Consider the following 20,730-nt stretch of genomic DNA (forward strand, 5'->3'; position numbering starts at 1 on the left):
TATTAGCCTGCTTATTATTGCATATGCACACTACAAAGGCCACAAAAGATACAGTTCTTAAAAAAACAATGAAACAACACATGTAACATGTACAATTGCAACAGAACAAAACGTGGAGGCTGATAAATTATAAGAAATTGTATCTAAGAGATATATATTGCTGTCTATTTAATTCACAACAATATCAATTCCATAGCTGTTGGAGAGCTTCTGATCATATCCCTTAAAAGGTTATTTTCCTGTAGTCGATGTGACTTTATATATAGGGCAAGTTTTACCATTAAATGCTGTCGTTGGTCCAATAGAGAGCACTGATCATTTATTTACCCGCATATCTTGAACACAGGTGTTTAACATGCAGGTCTGTTTTGAGACTGTGTGGTTCTGTAATTGAATCCATCCATCTATTATCCGTACTGCTTTTCCTTAAAGGGTCACAGGGGGTGCTGGAAACGATCCCAGCTGACACCTACACGCGATTCCGAGTCTCCAATCAAAGTAAACTGCATGTGTTTGGACTGTGGGAGGAAGCTAGCGTCCTCAGAGAACTCCCACACAGAGCGGCCCCTGCCGACCTTCAGGTTCAAATCCAGAACCCTGTGTGAAGTGACATTGCTCTCTGCACCACCGTGCCACGCATGTAATCCAATGGATTTCCTGGAAAGAATAACATAATTTGCTGCTCAAGTTAGGGAGTCTTCACTTGGCACACTACAATACATAAATCCAGTTAATTGCTCGAGTTTGACTTGTTCAGTGTAAAGAAAGTCAGATGAAAAAGAAAGCTACATACAGACAGAGAGATGGAGATTTCTGAATTAACTATTTCATATAGATGGATTACTAGTATTACAAATTTGTTTGTTTAGGTTGGCAAAGTGTTATTGGATGTGTAATATAACGGCTTGTTGCAGGAAGTGAAACAGCCATGTTGCCAGAGGGACAGTGCTTTGGCTAATGGCTTTCCAGTTGGTTTTGTCCGTCTCACTGTGGCACCATCTGCACCTTCTCATTTGTTTGGTGAATTCTGCAGTTAAACGGCTTGTGTCGCGTCGGGCAGCAGCTGCATGCTTGAGGTTTTCACAGCAGAACACTTTCTATCTCTTTAGCTGTGGGGCGGGTGGCATTGGTTGGCAGTAGAATCCAGCAAGGCCAAAGTCATTTTTAAAAACATTAGCCACACTGGCTGAAGCGAGGCGGGCTGCAGATTGTAACATATGACTGACTATCTTTCCCCAATGGCTCTTTCATGATATACTGCCTGTGTCAACATTCTTTGTGTTGCTGTTTACCACACACACACACACACACACACACACACACACACACACACACACACACACACACACACACACACACACACACACACACACACACACACACACACACACACACACACACACACACACGTGCACATACACATTGTTTGACTTTGTCTCAAAATGAAGGGTGTTGCTCAGGTGGGAGCAGAAAGATCCTTTGAAAAGTGAAGTGCGGCAGTGGGAGAAATCGTCAGAATGTGAACAGGAAGCCTGGGACATTGAATATGCATCAAAACATTTTGTTTTGAATGAGAGAGAAACACACACACATTCACACTGGGATTCTCTCTCTCTCTCTATCTCTTTTTCTCCGTTTCTCATTTATGTGCAAATACACTGATGTTTCAACATTTCCTCCATAAATGATCAAAACATCCCGAGCCAGTTAGGTGTGATAAGAAGACTTCCATCTGGCTCTCACAAAAGACGCCATCTGAGTGCAAAAGCCTGCTTCACCAACATGAGATGCATTGTTGTGATAAAAGGAGCTGGTGAATACTGACTACACAGGCTCATCTGTGAGATGTTTTTTTTCTCTTCTTCTTTTTGTCTCGTACTAAATCTTCTGCCCACACTCACTCCGACATGAACATGTTGAAACTCAAGGGAGTTGTGCTTCAAATTACTGCAAAGCACACATGAACTCACACGCTCACCATACTGTATAATTGCATTCCCTCCTGTTTGATAAGAATGTCTGATATGTCGTGTCAGCTGCAGAAAAAATGAAATAAATCTAAACAGCTGCTTTAAAAGCCCTGCACGTGCCTGTCTGCTCCGACATGTGACAGTCTGCTTGAAGCGTCCACGTCACTTATTCCTCTGTGCAGCTTTTTATTTCAGTGTGTCTCTGGTCTCACTTCCCCCTCTCAATGGAGAGGGGATTACAGCGGAATCACTCAAACCACGTCTCTGCTGAAATCCATCTATCAACTCTCTCCCTGAGCTACTCTTCTATATTCCTCCCGAGTGGAAAGATCAAATATTTGGTATTGCGCAGTGAAATACATTCAAAGGTTCTAAGTCGGCTCCATAATCCATAATCGGATCAGAGGAATTTATTTACCGTTTACAGAGGATAAGCTGACTTCTCACACGTGCACAGAAACACGCGCTCCATAGACACACATGCACGTATGTTCCCGTGTTGGCACACTAACAACTCCTCTGGTACGGCCACAGTATGTATTCAGAAAACACATTTTCATGCAACACAGGCACCACCACAGACTGCTTGTTTTCTATTAACTCTTAACGCCTCTCTCTCTCTCTTTCTCTTCCACCTTTCTGCTACATCTCCCTCCTCCACAGGTGTGAGTGGAAAGGAGTGGTGGGGTTTCATCGCAGCATGCCCCTTTCACAGCAGCACCGTGGGGCTGCAGCGCCCGTAACAAGCTGGATCCTGGTCTTGGCTCTGTCTCTTGCTCTACAGGTAAAATGAGTTCACACAAAATGGCCCTGTCCATTTTTTCCCCCTCTCAGTGAGTGCAGCTGCCCAGGGCCTTTTTCATATTCATTATTTATTTGCAATCTACCATTTTTGGCAGCCGCGTTAATCACTTGACTCTGGGCACAAATCCACTCCAATTCTGTCCTGGCTGGTTAGAGTATCAAAGAGGAGTGATGTCTCAGACTACCTGCGTGCTTTCTGTGTGTTTTTCCCTCTACAATTGTCCCTGAAACTAGATCACCTGCCGCACCGCCCCTCAGTATGTTTACAAGGATAATGTGTAATAGAAACAACAAGTTCTTTATTTCAGACAGCAGCTTCTCAATTTAAATAATGGCATCAATTATTCACATCGCATTTCCAGCTGAATCATTACATAAATATTGTATGAAAATTATTGAGTGTGCTCTTCCAGGATTTATTTGTATGTACCTTGTATGTAATTACATGTTCATCCAGAAGATCACCTCCATGGGAAGTGGCTACAGTGTAATCTTATGGGGCAATTGTGACATTCCATAAAATATGCTATTCCATAAAAGTGCTATTTTCCATCTGGATCTTTGCTAAGAGTATGGCAACATTACTAATGTCTCACTCAACAAAAGTCCCACTCTTATTCGTGCAGCAGCATGTGGGAAATGGTTATAACACACGGTCTGTTTCATGCAGGTAGTACAAGAAATCAACATGAAGGAAATGTCTTTAATCAGATTTTTAAAAAACTAAACATTTTTATGTTAATCTTTTCATTTCATATACAAAATCAATTTCTAGCTGCTGAGTTGATCCAGTGGTGTTTAGACTTGTCCGCCTGTGGCATTATTTTCTGCTATTGAAATATCAGAATGTTTATTTAATATTGGAAATTGTCTGAGCTCTCTCCCACCCACAGAGAAAACAACATCTCACTGAATTGATGGTGCAGTCCTTTGAAAATGACCCACATTTTTATCGTGAAAATTGTGATGTCAGCGCTGCAGCCAGTGAGAGAATCCTTCATAGACTTTATATTAGTGTCATCTTGTTTTGTGTCCCCTGGGCTCTTTTCTCAGTCTTCACTCCATCATTCTGTGAACACGAGTTTCAGTGCACAAAACAGCTTGAAACCTTTGAGTCTACACCACGTGCGCTGGTCTTTGTTTCATTTTTCTCTCTCTCTCTCTCTCTCTCTCTCTCTCTCTCTCTCTCTCTCTCTCTCTCTCTCTCTCTCTCTCTCTCTCTCTCTCTCTCTCTCTCTCTCTCTCTCTCTCTCTCTCCCTCTTTATCTCTCTCTCTCTCTCTCTCTCTCCAGGGGGCCATTCACGCTGCTCCATCAGGAGACAACAAGCTGGTTCGTACCACCAGAGTGAGGAGACAGACCCCCGGTGGGGATCAGCCCCCTTCCTCCAACAACCAGACACTGCTGGAGCAACCAGTGGTCTTTAACCACGTATACAATATAAATGTTCCCTTAGAGTCTCTGTGCTCTGTCGACCTGGACGCCTCAGCACCACCTGTCCCCGGTGACGGTGAGGTCCCCTGAGTCATTGAGTGTTTTGGGGTAAAACTCCCTGTAGCTCTGTCATCTGCTGTCCGTCAAGTTTTCACCACATATTCTCCTCATTTTAAAGATTCACGTGCTGAGCTGGGGTCCAGACCTCCGGTTGAGGGTCCGATGGATCCAGGTGGACCAACAGAATACATGGAGCAGACAATGGATGCTGACAGCCAGGTAGATGTTTATTTTTTTTAAACTAAGAAGAAATTCATGGGGATGAGTAGTTTCAGTTGTTTTGACTCTTGAAACAGGAGCACACCTGTTTTCTGCTCAGGGATGTAAATCACTTCAGATAAATAGGGGACCGGCCGATCGTCGCTGCCAGCGTCAAATAACTGCGGCGAGCCACCAGGACTTGAAAAAGAAAAGTGTGTGGAGGAGCATCACACAGAAAGTGGACTATTTGGTTGTGCACCAGTTTCTCGGCCACAGGAGAACACAACTGTCCAACTAGAGCTGAGTGTGTAAATGACATGCTCAATGTTAAACACCTCTAAAAGCTTAACGCCTGTGAGAGGCAACTGGTGGTCGGCTGCTTTGAATATAAACAAAATTTATTATAATAATAGGCTTCATGTGTGTCACACTTTTCCTTATAAAGTGTTTTACACTGTGATAAATACAACAATAAAATGCAGAGAAATTCAAACCGAGGTAAAAGCTTGAGGGGTGAAAGCTTGAGAGCAGTTAATTGAGTCTCATGTGGCACAGAAACATTTCTGAAGGACATTTCATCACACATAGTGATTTTTACATTTAGATGTTTGTGATGACTATAGTTATTTAAAGGGATAGCTCATCCAAAAATTAAGATTCACTCATCTACTCACCACTAAACTCAATTTCAAATTTGACTTGTTTCTAGTCTAAATTGTTTCTGTGATTCACACGTGAACGCGGCTTGAGGGGAGAATAACAGCAGACATTTAGGATAAAAACATCATGTAAATTATCTTGTTCCAAGTGGCAATTTGAATGTCGGGACTTACTGACACTTGGATGAGACCACAGGAGCAGTATGGGGGCAGTTTATTTATTTTTTCTCTGTAGTTTGTTTACGTTTGAAGAAGTGGTCCCCATTTAACTCAATTGGATTTGATTTGGCTGCAACGCTGTTTACACCTGAAACTCCAAGTGTTTTGTGGACTCAAACACTTCACCCACCTACTCTCCTTTAAAGTCGCCCCCTCTGGACTTAAAAGATGCCTCTAAAGACCACATTGATACATCCTTCAACAAGTAAAATTGATTCCAATAGCAATCAAAGTTCAAAACACATTAAGCAAATTGTCGAACCACTCCAGTCCACTTCTCCGTGGCCGGTTCATATTGTCAACATGCAGCCAACACTCATATTATTGCCACAGTTTGTTTAAGTGCACCACTCCAGTTGCACCAGTTGATGCCACTTTTTGAGTCGTTAAGGCTTCAGTGTAGTGTTTAAACTGGTGGTTAGTATTTCCTGTTGGTTAGAGAAGCTGGCTTGAGAACCAGAAGGTGGTCCTAGATAATTTAACAGATATTTCTTCTTCCCAAAATTAACTTAGCTAATGCTTTGCCAGTTCAATCGACATAATCGTCAGACCCAAGTTCACAATATTTTCAAAATAACAGATCTGTGATTCAGCTCAATATAGAGCTTTCAATTATGAAATGAACATTTACTTTGTAGAAAAACAGATAAATAATAAATTATTCTTTCAATGCTGCTGCCAAGATGGAGATCAGCACCTGTGACACCCATGAATGTCTGTGTCTGTCTAATATGGTGAAATAAAAAATATAAAATGTATCCGAATAATCTCAATTGTCGACCTCTCTAGAAGGTTATCCAAGGGTGTGGAAGAAGACATGTTCAACTCGGTCAGTAGACTGCATGTTAACACTGCTCCACCCCCACTGAGCCTAAAAGGCCTTTGGCTTGTTTTTTCAAAGTTGATCAATATTGAATATATAGCGAGTTTAAATCAAACCAAATTCAAGACTTGACCTCCCTGGTCCCTGAAATATAACCATACCAAAGTGTGAAGCTTAGATGAGCAGTTTGAGAGAAACGCATTCCTCCATTTGTAGAATAAGTCGATAGAAGATGCCAACACACACTTACGCGCACTTGTTCTCCAAACTGTCCTCTTAACTTGTTCAGGTCACGTTTACTCACCGCATCAACATCCCCAAAGCTGCGTGTGGCTGCACAGTGACAACCACGCTCCAGCAGCTCGCCACCAGGGTGGAGATGCTAGAGAGAGAAGTTTCCATGCTCCGCGCTCAGTGTGGGTCCGGATGCTGTGGGGAGAGCTCAGCCATGGGTGAGTTATGTTAAGAAGAAGAAAACATTTATATTCTTTGAAGGTGTAGTTTTATGTTAATACTGTACAGAATAGAGTAGCACTCGTTAGAGCACATTCCGGCCCAGATGTCCCCTTAAATTAATCAACAGGATTTCCTTCTTGAAATGGCTGAGATTTAATATACAAATACATCATTTAGCATAATGATTAGTTTAGTAATCTTAATTCTAGGTCTTGAAAAGTCTTTAATATGTTAAAATTTAGCATACCAAGCCCTTGAACATGTTAATGTTCATTTAATGCTACTTTCATCATGTTCTAAAATTCTCAGTATATGTATATTATATAAATTTTTCAAGATAAATATTTTGGCGGAATCTGTGTGCTATAGTTTTTTTCTCAGCAATTCAAATATTAGCACACTGTATTAAAACTACAAGCAAGACCAACATGTTAATGTTCATTTAATGCTACTTTCATCATGTTCTAAAATTCTCAGTATATGTATATTATATAAATTTTTCAAGATAAATATTTTGGCGGAATCTGTGTGCTATAGTTTTTTTCTCAGCAATTCAAATATTAGCACACTGTATTAAAACTACAAGCAAGACCAACATGGAACTGACTTCAGAGATAACACTCTGATATTCGCTCATATTTGTTGGACTCGACATTGGTCTTAAATTTGGTTTATTACGATCATTTAAAAAGTAGATTTTTTAAAAACTTTTTAACTTCTGTAGAGACCCTGAACAAGCCGCACCACATTGCACACACATTTTTTTGTTTAAAGAAAGTTATACATTTTTAAATAAGCCTCTTTGTCCAGATCTACACGGAACTATAATGGGCTATTTGTAGGTTTATGTCCCATCCGTCCATTTAGTTTCATTGGAATCCATTCAGTAGTTTTTGTGTCATCCTGCTGTCAACCAAACAAACAGCCTGGTATAAAACATCCTTTGTGGAGGTAAAAATATAACAACATCATATCTGGCTTTTGGTGGCAGAGAAAGGTAGTCTGCTGACAGAACTCAAAACAGGCTCTCTCATAAATGTAACGAGAAGAAAAAATACAGGTTCTATTCGTGAAATTCGCAGGAGAAAAATGTGTTTACATGCTGCAGGGCGACGTCTTGTGCTTCTGCACAGTCTCAGGCTCTCAGGATTTTTGTCCACTATTCACAAGATGCTGACATTGTATTATGAGAGGATTGGGATGGATAGAGTTACAGGCTCTAATGTGGTTAAAGGATCTGCTCATTTGACACCATTACCCCATTCAAATAAGTTCTGAAAGTGCTCCGTCTCTGCGGTGAGAATATGATTATTCGCAGCAGTGACAATCTGAATCCGAATGAGGATGAAATGCTCAGCTGTGGAGGACGATGGCAGGATAGAAATGAGACAGGTTTTCATTGATGTCTTGATACTGTGTCTAAAATCCAGGGTGCTAGACATGAAGCAGATTAGAAATGTGTTATAATTAAATTCTTGAAGTGTAGATTAATCAGAATTTATTATTATTGTCTTCTTAGAAAAGGAAGAAAATGTCATGTAACCCAATAGGGTGTAATATTCCTTTGAGGATGATCGTGTTGGAGATTGTTTGTGTGTTGAATTATTTTGCCAAATGACATGTGCTTTTCTCCCAGGTCGTTTGGACTTTGTCCCCGGCTGCGGTGGCCACGGCAGCTTCAGCTTCGACTTATGCGGCTGCATCTGTGAGGAAGGTTGGAGCGGCAAAAACTGCTCCGAGCCCCGCTGCCAGGACGACTGTTCCGGCCAAGGCGTGTGCATCGAAGGGGAGTGCGTGTGCGACCGGGACTTCGGAGGCGACAACTGCTCCGAGCCGCGGTGCCCCTCGGACTGCTCGGGCCGCGGGTTGTGCATCGACGGGGAGTGCGTGTGCGAGGAGTCCTTCACCGGCGAGGATTGCATGGTCGGGAGGTGTCTCAACGACTGCTCGGACCAGGGGCTCTGCATCAACGGGACGTGCCAGTGCCGGCCCGGCTACGTGGGCGAGGACTGCTCGCTGGTGTACTGCGCCAACAACTGCAGCAAGAAGGGAGTCTGCAAGGAGGGCTTCTGTGTCTGCCAGGACGGCTTCGCTGGGGATGACTGTAACTCCGGTAGGCGACTACTTTCTCTTCTTCACAGCAGTTTAATCCTCCGACTGTTGTCAAGCACAAAATGTAGCTTGTCCGACATTTGCAGTTCAGGTCCCTGGAGGAGAAACTCTGGGCAAAGAAGTTGTCCTCCCTGAACACTCGCTGTCAGTCTGAGAACAACCAAGTAACTCAGAGCAGCCATCCGGCCTAAACAGATTTCACAATGACACAGTGTGACCCTCGAAGAGTGTAGGCAGGTTTCTGGATGAAGTGGGTGTTCTGGTCATGAATGGTTGATACTGTTACTTGAATGTACTATTTACATTACAGTCCAGAATAATCTCCTTTACTTACAGTGAGGGAAAACCTCTACATATAGTAAAACAAAATGATTCCACCTGATAAACAACACCAACAAACACTTTCCCCTCTGAGCTGCTCTTATTAAATGTTGCTTTGGATGTTCTCACATTGTTAGATGTCACAAATATGATGCTTGGACTGGATTTCCATAGATTTACGATCAAAAGGTGTGGTGCAGCATCTTTGTGTAAACACCATCTGTCGAATACATACAGTTATGGCTCTAGCACCACTCAGCTAATTAATTAGGTTTAGTCTATAAAATGTCTATGTCCACCACAAGTATCTAAGGCCCGAAGAGACATCGTAAGACAAAAAGGACAAAAACAGAAAATACTCACAATTTAGAGCAAAAAACAGCAAATGTTTGCCCTTTCTTTGCATTTACTGCTCCAGCTTGAGCACTCTTACAATGGCTGCAGGTTCGGTTCCGACCCAGTCCTTTTGCTGCGTGTCTTCGGTGTGTTATTGGCGGCTGTGGCTCAGGAGGTAGAGAAACCCCTGCCTGTGCTTCAATGCAGGTGTGGGCCCTCCCTGACAGCAGAAGCTGTAACTGCCTTCATTTGTCAAAAGTCACACCCGTCCAGGTATAGAGAAGTGCCACATTAGCCGCTGCAGCTGAGGCGGCTTGTGAGCCCACGCTCGCCTTTGTTCGGCGGCAGCTCTTCACGCCCAAATATCAGATCCTCCTCTTCCATTTTAAAGCAGCTGTCAACAAGGAGACAAATGAGCACAGACAGAGGAGCGTGTGAGAGAAAGACAGGGACCGCAAATCATATTACCAAGGCTGATTCCTCAGTGCTGCCCGATTTAATTTCCACACCAAGTGAGGGAGTGTGGATGGCTTATTTCTTTGCAATTAGAGGCTAAATAGCCAATACTTGTAGGGGGCAGTTTGCTGAATACAAAATGAAGCAGTTCAGTTTCCAGAGTCCTATAGGGTGACTGACTTCAGTGTTTTATGTTAAAGAAAATGGAATGCTATTTGCTTAAATCATGGCGACCTATAGAGGAAATTATTTTCATGAACGGAGGAAAATATATCAATCCATGTATTTTCTGTACATGAAAATATATCCACACTCTAGTGGCATTTAATCTTGACAGCAGAGGGATTCCACGATCACCTCCATGAGTGCTGATGTCACATTGGGCAAATATCAGCGGCATTCTCCCTTTGTTGACATCCTCCGAGTGAAGCCGTTGGTGACAACTGACATTTACATTTGTCTGTGGATGTCAGCGTTGTGACGCCGCTCTGAAAGGCCGAGTCGATTGGCATTTTTTATTGCCTTACTCTGCTGCGTAGCATCAATCAAGTTTATCTGAACAATGCGGCTTTTTATTTGCAGTAAATGAAAAAAGCAGCTTAGAAGCCTTACTGTAATAAATATAGACAAATAATGAAGTGGCTTTGTTTTCATCAATTGTGCCATTCGAGGATTAAACTACTACAAAACACACATCATGAGCAACCTACTGCAACTGTTTTGACAAAGATTTGACAAAGATTTTTTTTTTTTTTTTTTTTACCAAACAGCTACTTCACTTCTCTTTTCCATTTTAGCAGAGTGTGCGAAGAGAAAGAGAATTTGAAATTCTTTTTGGGGAAGGGTTTTAGCCAAACTTAGCTGTTCAGGGACATATTTTTTCCCGATATTTACAGGCAACAAACAAGCAACGGTACTCACAAAGCAGCAGGAGCAGTTTGACGGTTATTATGGAGGAAAGTCAAGACAACTTATATCATATACATAAACTCAAAAGTGTTTCAATTTAGAGCGAAAGTTAAAATTTAGTCGGGTTGAGCAAATTAACTAGAGCAACACCATTACACGAAGTAGCTTGGAGGTAAGTTAGTCTTCTAATGATGCACCGACCTCTGTTGTCAGAGGCGTTGCTCTGCGTTTTGCTGTCAAGGTTTTAGTTGAGTAGATTTTTGCTGCGTCTGCCGATGATGGCACACTGATGAAACCTAATGAGACTTTAAGACTCCCGGGCAAGATTCTTGAACAACCTTCAGCGAGTCAGACGAATACAAGAAGACAAAGACCTTGAGCAGCAGGAATTAGTTTGAGAGTTCTATCAGCAGTGTGCGGCGATGAAGGTGTTAGGCCCAGGAAACAGGTGAGGGGCAAAATGCAGAAGACTGAGAAAGACGGTGGTATCCAAAAACACAAAATGCATAGAAAAAATACTCGAAATGAAGATGAACCTTCACAGATGAACCCTGGAACTATCCGGAGAAACTGATTTACTGCCAACAATTCAAGGAGGATTGATGGTAATGTAGTATTTGTCCTCGACATTGCGGATAAAACATGTTTTGTCTTAAAACACAGTTGGTCTCATAGACTCGTGGCTTCTACAGGAGCATATTGCATCATTCACAATTGCATGGCTTTTGGTATGTGTACCTATCTATCTGGTTTGAAGATTTTTACCTGGGTGGAGCAGCTTGTTGGTGCCAACTTCGTCCTTTAAACTCATCCTACATGTTTTGAGCTAGATGAACAAAACTGAAAATAAAAGAGGTCACACGAGAAACTGGGGACTGGGAAACTTTCCCAGCCACAAAGGTCAGGGACTCTCTTGATATTCTGCAATCAGTAGTGTTGATAGGATGTTATGTCGTTCCTCTCTCCAGGGCCACGATTTTAATTGAGTAAACAAGTATTTGCATTCAGATTAACCGGCCGTCGGTGACCTTTCACATAGCAACAAACAGTGGGATGATGAAACAAGTCCTTGCTGTATCTGAAGTGCAAAGTCAGAGACTTCAGCTTCAACGGTCTCAACTGGCTTTTCAGAGCAACCTTTTCCAGCGAGCTCACTTGAGTCTGCCCTTCGCTCTCTATCCGAGTTAATGTCTTTACTTTCAAGAAGCTCGTCTCCTCAGCCTCCTGCATGACCTCATTCAATCACTCCTCTCCCACCCCGCGGATTATTGCTCCTTCTTTTCACTCGTTATTTACTTCACATACTTGACGAGGCCGAGTCCAGTTGATGAAATAAAGCCGAGTGAATGCTGCAGGAGATGTCCCCAGTGCAGGTTCACTGTTTCGAAAGCAGCCAGCTCCAGTAGAGAATGCAGCCATCTGTCGAGGGTGTGAGGAAGTAGCTGAAACGGCTACTTAAGTGTCCAAATGTTCCCCAGGGAGTCATCTGTGCTATGCTGTGAAGTCCTGTATCACAGGATGTGTGTAGAGATGATGATAGGGTGGGAGGTCGTTTATCACATCATCACACTCCCTGTTTTTTTACTCTTCTCTCTCTCTTTCTTTTTGAACCAGCTTTCTGCATTAGTTGTTTGTTGTCCTCACCTCATCTCGACTTATTTTACTCTCTCTCCTCTCCTGTTCTCTTCTATCCTCTGTGCATCCATCTCGTCATCTCTTCAGATGAAAACAGGTTGCACCTTCTGTCTCGTCCTCCCCTCCTTTATGTCCTTCACCTGTCTGCTCCTCCTCTTCCTCCTCATTGTTTTTGGCAGAGGGAGCTGTAAACACTTGTTTATCCCTCTGAATTGACATTCCACACCAGCTCTCAGGTTTACGACTTGATGTTGTCCTCTTCAGCCTGAAAGAGTGACAGTGCTTCTCCCGGCTCATGTTAACACTTACGACTCATGTTTCCACAAGCACTGGCTCTTTTACTGGTAGGGATGCACATTCACAATGCAGTCAGACATTATATATATATATATATACATATATATATATATATACAGCTAAAAAAGCAGATTGCAGAGAGTGAGGTGTGATTATCTTAAAGTGAACAGGCACAGGATCTGGTAAATGCCTGAAGGACCATATCAGAGGTTTTGTATTTATAATCTTACTTTATTTTTAAACCTTTGCAATGCTCACAGTCATGTCCTAAAGCATGCAACTATGTTTGAGCTTTGGCAGGAGATTTGCAGAGTTTCCTATTTCAGAATGAAATGAGATTTTTAGTTGATGCTCCAAATTTAAAATATACAGCCCGATGACTAAAATGCATCCACATTTATGAGTCATGGGTTGCCAGTATATTTTTGAAAGAGTGTTTTAGTTTTTCTCCCGTGTGCCTTCATCCTGGATCAGTTTATACTGATGGATAGACTGGATCTGATTGGACAGACTCTGCCATATCTGGCACGCCAAAACACTGTTTTACACAGGGGTTACATTTGCTGATACTAAAACACACGCACACAATGTCAATGATAATAATACATATTCAAACCCAGATTGTTTTTATTTTTCATTTAAACAGTGGCACCTGTCATGAACTTGATGGTCCGGGGGGTGACTGATCGCACTATAGACCTGGAGTGGGAGGGCTCGGTCATAATTACAGATTTCCTGGTGACTTACACACCAAGCAGCCCTGGAGGTAAGTACAGAGCTACATTGCAGTAAAAATACACATATATGTATATATATATATATATATATATATATATATATATTTAGGATGCATTCCTGTCTCTTTGCATATTTTGAACTGTCTCTCTCTCTCTCTCTCAGGTGTGCAACTAGAGTTAAGGATCCCAGGCAACATCACCACCTGTACTGTCTCCGGCCTGGAGGCAGGCATAGAGTACAACATCAACGTGTTCTCCGTCATTAACAACAGCATCAGTGTCCCTGACAGCATTTCTGTTTGGACGTGTAAGTGCAGTCCTTAACTTGACAAAATGCTTCCACAGAGGCGTAAATATATTCCACTGCAGCCACGTCTGGTTTGTAACAGACTAGAGAGGCAGACCATCCCCTTCTGAAATCACATTTAAATTCACTAGATTTGCGACCCATTCTCTGAGAAATCAATGAAAATGTTGAAGAATGCCCCATCTCACAATGTTGAGGAAAGAAAGAGAAAATCATGGATCCACCTCCTGGTCGATTTTCTCATAATCCTGTCTTGTACTCTATTGCTCATGCATTCATACAAGCAAACAGTCATTCATGACACACAACCTGTCTCTCACCCCCCCCCCTCTGTTAAATCATCCCAAAGATGCTTTTCAGTGTCAATAGAGAAAGAGCAGCACCTGCTCCTCTGTGTAGCTGGTTGTGAATCCTGCCTCTAACATCTGCTATGTTTCCAATTCCCCCTCACGCACATATTTATGAGTACCGTCTGACACCCTATGATTTACAACAACTTTCCACAGTGGGGTTCACACCAGGTCAACAGACCTGACATCGAGACACGAAGGGAAAAGTGGTTTAAAAGGAACCAAGAATCATTGGTAGAAATGCAGGTGATAAAATGCACATGGATGGAAAAATGGATCAGTAAAAATGGATGTACAGTGAAAAGTGTAGTGAAGATTTATCAATTAGATTTGCCATGTTTCCACAGTTTCTTTGTTCTTTTATTCATAACAATAAAATATAATCGATGGTTTCAGGAAAGTGGCGTCAAGGATGGAAGTTTAAAAAAAAGTTAAATGGAAGCGATGAAAATGTGAGTAATGGCAGTGATGAAATATTTATGAGTCAAAAAATAGAGTGATAAATTATCAATTGATTTGAAACATGTATTTGATGTTTTATTGTAGGGGAATTTTTTTTATTGAAGCTGGGTTAGGAAAAACAGGTCCTGTTGGTGTATATCAAAAATCACAATGAATTTAATATGCACCGTGCTGCCTCTGTTCATTCTCATTTACTTTACATTTACATTTCCAAAGAAGCATCACTGTTGTGTCCTCAGTCTAGCAGCAACTTATGCAAGATTTACAATCTTTAATCAAAGTTAATTTCCAAAATGAATTTGATCATATTAAAATAAATAGTTCATACATAAATGAGAATATAAAAAAGCTACAAACAACTTTTTTCTCCTGGAACAACCAGCCAGTCACTTGAGGAGCTGGGCATCAAGCTGCTGAGATGAAGATGTCCTCACATCTCTTGGAAAATGCTTAATAAAAATTTCAAACAGGCACTAAATGGTTAATCTGACCAGATATTCAACATTTAAATCCTTCCTTTCCTGCCTGAAAAACATATTGAAGTGTGATAATCAAAGTCCAAGGATGAAAATCTCCAGCATTGCTGCTGGTCATCGGTTCAATGAGTGGGTGTTTAAATTTGTAAGCACCAATTCAGATAAAAATGAACAGCTTTTATGTTGTAAATGATGAGTGATGCATATAAGAAAGGTTCTCTTTCAATTAGATCGGCTTAAAATGAATCACAGCACTTGTTCATTTATCACTACGGTTTTATGTCGATTTCTACTGCTCCATTTGTCCATTCACACGCATTTTCATCACCTCCATTTTCAATTAAGTTACTTCCAGCCCAGGAATATGCTATAGTTAATTTTCATTGGCAACAGAAAACTGTATTGCCTCACATACAGCTGGCAGATACACAGCCGATACAATTTGATAGCACTGTCTCTGCTGCTAATGTTATTCCCCCCCTTTCACAGATAACTGAATTTAATTCCAGTGATAGAAATTGGCGTCGTAAAAAGCAATTTAAGGCATTTAAACCCTATGCAACCATTTATCAGTGATGATATGAATTGTTGGGTTGACTTTGCAAAACTTCATTATAAAATGTTGTATTTGATCATCCGGGGTGATTCATAGGGACCCATCTGCCTGTGGAAAAAGTCATTTGAGCAATTTGCAATATCAAAGTCTGAGTTATGGAATCAGTGGTGCATGCAGGCCGGCTTCAGAAAGTATTATGCATATCTGAGCTAAAAAAAAAAAGTGTTTTGTCTGAGTGAGGAGAGCCTGTGTTCATGTTTTAAATATGTTTTTAAACAAAATGACATTTCAATTGGTAAAAGTGGAAAAAATCCCGTAGAGTCAGTATACGAGAGCAGCATCACTCATGATCAAAATCAAGAAAACTAACGCGTGACAACAGATCACAAATAGGGATTTAAAAGCGAAACGTCCAGCGTCGGACACGGCCAGCATTAGATTGAGTTGTGATTCATGGGCTGTGTGGGCGGTTGAAGAACAATAATTTGTCTCTGGTTAACTCTCCAGATCTCTCCAATCCGGACGGTTTACTCTTCAAATCCATCACAGAGACGTCGGTGGAGGTCCACTGGCAACCCTTCTTCTATTCCTTCGATGGATGGGAGATCAGCTTCATTCCCAAGGTAGAAAAAAGCTGTGTGAGAACTTGGTGAATGTGTTCATCCTGTTGTAATACTGCCTACTGCCCCCCCCCCCCCCCCCCCAAACACACAAAACATTGGAGTTTCTATTTTACTCAAAGTATCCCTCATGGCAGGGGCAGATCTAGTTGCCAGGAGGAACCCAGCTGAAATGGGAAAGGCCCCTGAATTGCCCCTGTCCTGTTAGTAGTCTTTAAGAAAAGTTTCTAACTAATAATATTAACATAAAATAGGTAAAACTGTTAAGAATTTAATTTTTTTCACTTTTTTAAAAGTAATGTGTTGCAAAAAGAAGAAAAATAACTGGATAGACTTTCCTGGGTTTTCTTGGGGCCCCGATACCGAATTAGACAAGTGGATTGTCTTAAGCTTATTGGCTATTAGATGGATGAGCCATTAAACCCTTTTCCAGAATAACCCTTTCGTAAAAACCGTAGCAGGGCCAGGTTGAAAGGCAGAAAGAAAAAAGATTTCTCTTTCCAATTCACTGCTGTAAACTCAGGTCGTCTCAGCACTCTAATCTCATGCCCTCTCACAGTAATTGGTTTTCTCCTTTAAGGTGTTCTCAGGGGGAGATATCCTTTGGTCCGGCTAGGCTCCAAGCACTAAATCTGATGTGAAGACGTTTTTTAATGTATTTATTTCAAGCCCTTGTAAGGAAAGAGCGTTTCTAGATGAAAACAAGCTGCGGTCCTCCTGATTTCAATTAATTGCCTCCTTTTCTCCTCTACCAGCTCTTCCTCTATCCATCTTTCATCCCCTCACCCTTTCCCTTTTATCTCTTGTTTACCATCCACCACTTTTTGGTGGAGATGTCCAACCCTCCTTCGCTCCACTCCCATTCTGTTTCCATCACCTCTCTCCTCCTCCTCCTCCTCCTCTCTGTCGGTTTCGCCCCTCCCTCTGTCTCCCCTTGCTTTTCCCCCTCCTTACTGTTGCCACGGGGGAAATCATATTATGAGTTGGCAGCCCCGCCACCTGTGGATCGCATCCAGCAATGGGGATTTTGAATTTTGACAATCTGGTAATGGAAGTAGGCATGAAAGCCTTGGCCTATGTGAACAAACACTGAACTCACTGCTCTGTAAGAAGGAAACGGAGACAGTGACAGAAGGGGGGAGGGTGAGCGCCAGAACCCAAAGCTAACACCTACAGTAGATATCTGACGTTACAATGCAGCAATGGCATACAGCCAACGTTTACAGCACCAGAACCAAAATATCCTCCAATAGATCATATATGGGATTCTTGCAATTGATAAAAGGGAAAATCTCTGAAACAATAGGTAGATGAATGGAGAATACAGGGAAGCTACAGGGAACGTACATTCATTACTGTATATACATTTAAAGAATTTGCTTTCAATCTAAGCCCTGTGCTCGTACTCAAATCGCCCCTGCTCATGCTTAGTTTTGCTCTGCTCGTGCTCAAACTGTGTGCTCCCACTCAGATATTTTATTGCTTGGACAGATTTCCTGTTCTCTCACTTCTCCTCTATGTTTTTTGTGCAAGGAGTCTGTCAGAATTCCCCAGCCAGTAGACTGCCATGTATAGTGTTGACGAATTAAATTTAGAGTCGTGTACTGGTGTGCATGATCCACCCAGGAACGTCGAAGAAGTGCAGCTAACACAACCACAACGATGACAATGCACAGATTGAGCACAAGCAGAGCAAATCCAAGCACAAAAGGGGCTGTTAGAGGGCAAGCGCAGGGTTTTGAGTGAGAGCATTCCATCTTAATCTTGATCTTGATCTTAATGTGAAATCAACAACTCCTGTTCTTAAAGTGAAATATCAAACTCTAAAATAAAGAAAGGGGAAAAATGTATTAACTGTATTTCTCATTACTATTTAATTACCTTTAAAAAGTCAACAGTGATGTATTTTCCACAAACAATGTCCCCATCGCTCTGGAAGATCCACGGACGGTTCTCTGCACAGTTAATGGGTTTTGTCCACTGGGGAACACTTTGATCTTCCCCATTACTCTCCAAACGCATAAGGAAGAATGCCAGACAATCTCTTACACATTTGTACACATAAAAGATACCCAATTATGTGCTCATTATTTATTTATTTCAATATTTCTGTAAATACAAAGTAATTACAAGAAATGTGCTGCATTCCATTTTTTCAGTGATTGAGAAATAAATCATTGCAATAACACATTTCCAATCAAATATCATAAGAATTTTTCAGATCACCTCTCACCACTTTTTGATACACATGGAAAAACTAAATTAACTGAATATGTGACCAATACATGCTGATTTATACTAGGTTTGAACATTTAGTTAAAAGGTTCTACATCCGCACTCGGGTACAATCTAATTAAAGTAATAAAAATACCTCCACAAGACGATTTGTAATTGCTTATCTGAGGAAGCTTGTCAGTGGGGAGACTGATGAGTAATTATGAGCAAAACGACACAGGAGATGTGAGTAGGATGTACAGTCACAGTGATTCATTTCGTTATAATTTAGCATTACCTTCATTTAACCGTATTGTTATTGAGATTGAACACCACTTGTTATCGGATCATTAGCGTTGTGTGTTGCTGCCCAGCCTGGTAATTTAGTTGAGCTGATTAAACGGTACATCTCTAATCACAGATCGGAATCAGGGAAGTAGCAAGCTGCTATATATTCTCTTTTAATATGAGCCTTGGTGGCGCAGGCCTGTGGGGACCTCGGAGCAGCAGTAGGTGGAACATCTGTCTATCGGCAGGAAGTGCATGTGCAACACTGGCTCTCTGAGAACAGCTGGGAATAGCAGGGGCTCCGTATGGATGAGTGACAGGTCTTTGGAAGTGTACAGAGTGCTGCCTCTGCAGAACAGACAAATAGCACTGTGGCGCACATAACTAATTTTTGCCAAGTAACATGGTTTTGGAAGTTAATGTGCCAAACCATCAAGAAGCTCACAAATTAGTTAATAGAAAATAAACCTCAGTATATTGTGAAGAAAATGTACTGCATGGAATTCAGCCACATGATACTATAATATTTAAATGGTAGATGTCAATATTTAAAGGTAGGGTTTGTACTTTTTTTTAAAAACACTTTTTATCTTGTTTATTGAAATCCTCATAATTTATTTCGGTTTGAATGACGTACCTGTCTGTCAATAACTAACCTGCCTTTGATGAGAGGGGCGATGGGAATGTGTGGGATGAATCAGTTTCATTTTTACGAAGTTTCACCTGCTCCTGATAACTTTAGGATACAGGATTACCAACCCCGTCTTGGTGAGGATATTTTTATTTTATCTGCCAGATTATTTTTCTCCAATGATTGTTCCCAGCATTAGCCGACGCTTACTCAAAATATGCAAACAACGTGCAGCAGAGTTTCAGTGTCCTCTCATCAAATGGCCTCTTTCTGTCTCGTTCCCAGGACAATGATGGAGGGATGACGGCACAGCTTCCCAGCACCATCACTTCCTTCGTGCAGACTGGTTTGAGACCGGGGGAGGAGTATACTGTCAACTTGGTGGCGCTCCGAGATCAGGGTCGAAGTCAACCAGTCACTGCCACCATCTCAACATGTACGTATGAATTAAAATCAGCTGATTCTGAAATGATCAACATAAATCTGGTGGATTGATGTCATATTTCAATCCTGCGTAGTCATTGTCAAATACAATGTTTTAAGGAAAATGATATCTCATAACTATGAAAGTGGCAGACATCCAATAGTGCATGCTGTTCCTGTGTGATTGCCCTTCAGTCTACAAAAAGTAGTGATAGATAAAGTAGCTTTCATTTGAATTTTGAGTTTGGATAATAACTCGGAAACGTGTATTGTCAGAAGAAAACGGGTTTCTTCTGTTGATTCTTGGATCAGTTTGAAAGTTTCATAGATTTGCAACAAATTTGTCCCATAAAAGAAAAGATAGTAAGTCTTTTTTATGATAGTACTTCCTGTAAAATTATGTATTTAATATACAAGTTTCCTCTTGGGTAGGCGTGACTTCGCATTATAGCACATGAGCAAAACGAGGGTCCGTTGACTAAAATGTTACGTTAAAGATTCCAAAGAAAAACTAAATTTCCCACCAGCTTTTTACTGTGAGTCATTGGCTCCCAATTACAAACATTTTCATTCAAATTTAGAGCAATTATTTTTTGTCTGTTGTTATTCCCACTGGTCTGAAGTGAGGTTGGTTCAGTTGCAGAAGTATGATGTCAGACACAGTCATTTTTGTTTAGTCGATTAAGCTCTAGGTGACATTTATAAGCTTGTTTTGTTTTGTCCTAACAACAGTACCAAACCCAGTGTTCAATTTCCAATGATTATACAATAGAGAGCAAACAAGACCTGGAGCTGGAAACCTGTTTGGCTTGATAATCAATTTACATGAGTAATTGATTAAACTGTTGAGGATCAGGATTTGACTCACACACCTCGATAGAAAAAACCCAGGCGGTGAGTGTCACCTTGACATATCTGTCACTGCCACCATCGATGTCCCTGATGTAAACCTCATAGAGGTATCGCCCCCACTCC

The 20,730-nt window shown here is 41.4% G+C and overlaps 1 protein-coding gene across 1 annotated transcript in view; it reads left to right on the forward strand.

Moving 5' to 3' along the window:
- Nucleotides 1–2,670: 2,670 nt before the first annotated feature.
- tnr (tenascin R (restrictin, janusin)) overlaps nucleotides 2,671–20,730 on the forward strand; it is a 69,788-nt gene continuing 51,728 nt past the window's right edge. The window contains exons 1-9 of the mRNA XM_061084860.1: nucleotides 2,671–2,754; nucleotides 4,067–4,283; nucleotides 4,386–4,486; nucleotides 6,459–6,621; nucleotides 8,262–8,738; nucleotides 13,338–13,457; nucleotides 13,592–13,735; nucleotides 16,087–16,202; nucleotides 19,618–19,768. Coding sequence (XP_060940843.1) covers nucleotides 2,671–2,754; nucleotides 4,067–4,283; nucleotides 4,386–4,486; nucleotides 6,459–6,621; nucleotides 8,262–8,738; nucleotides 13,338–13,457; nucleotides 13,592–13,735; nucleotides 16,087–16,202; nucleotides 19,618–19,768 — 1,573 coding nt within the window. The remainder of the gene's footprint in view (nucleotides 2,755–4,066; nucleotides 4,284–4,385; nucleotides 4,487–6,458; nucleotides 6,622–8,261; nucleotides 8,739–13,337; nucleotides 13,458–13,591; nucleotides 13,736–16,086; nucleotides 16,203–19,617; nucleotides 19,769–20,730) is intronic.

This window comes from Limanda limanda, chromosome 13 (genome assembly GCF_963576545.1).
Source record: "Limanda limanda chromosome 13, fLimLim1.1, whole genome shotgun sequence".
Classification (NCBI taxonomy): Eukaryota; Metazoa; Chordata; class Actinopteri; order Pleuronectiformes; family Pleuronectidae; genus Limanda; species Limanda limanda.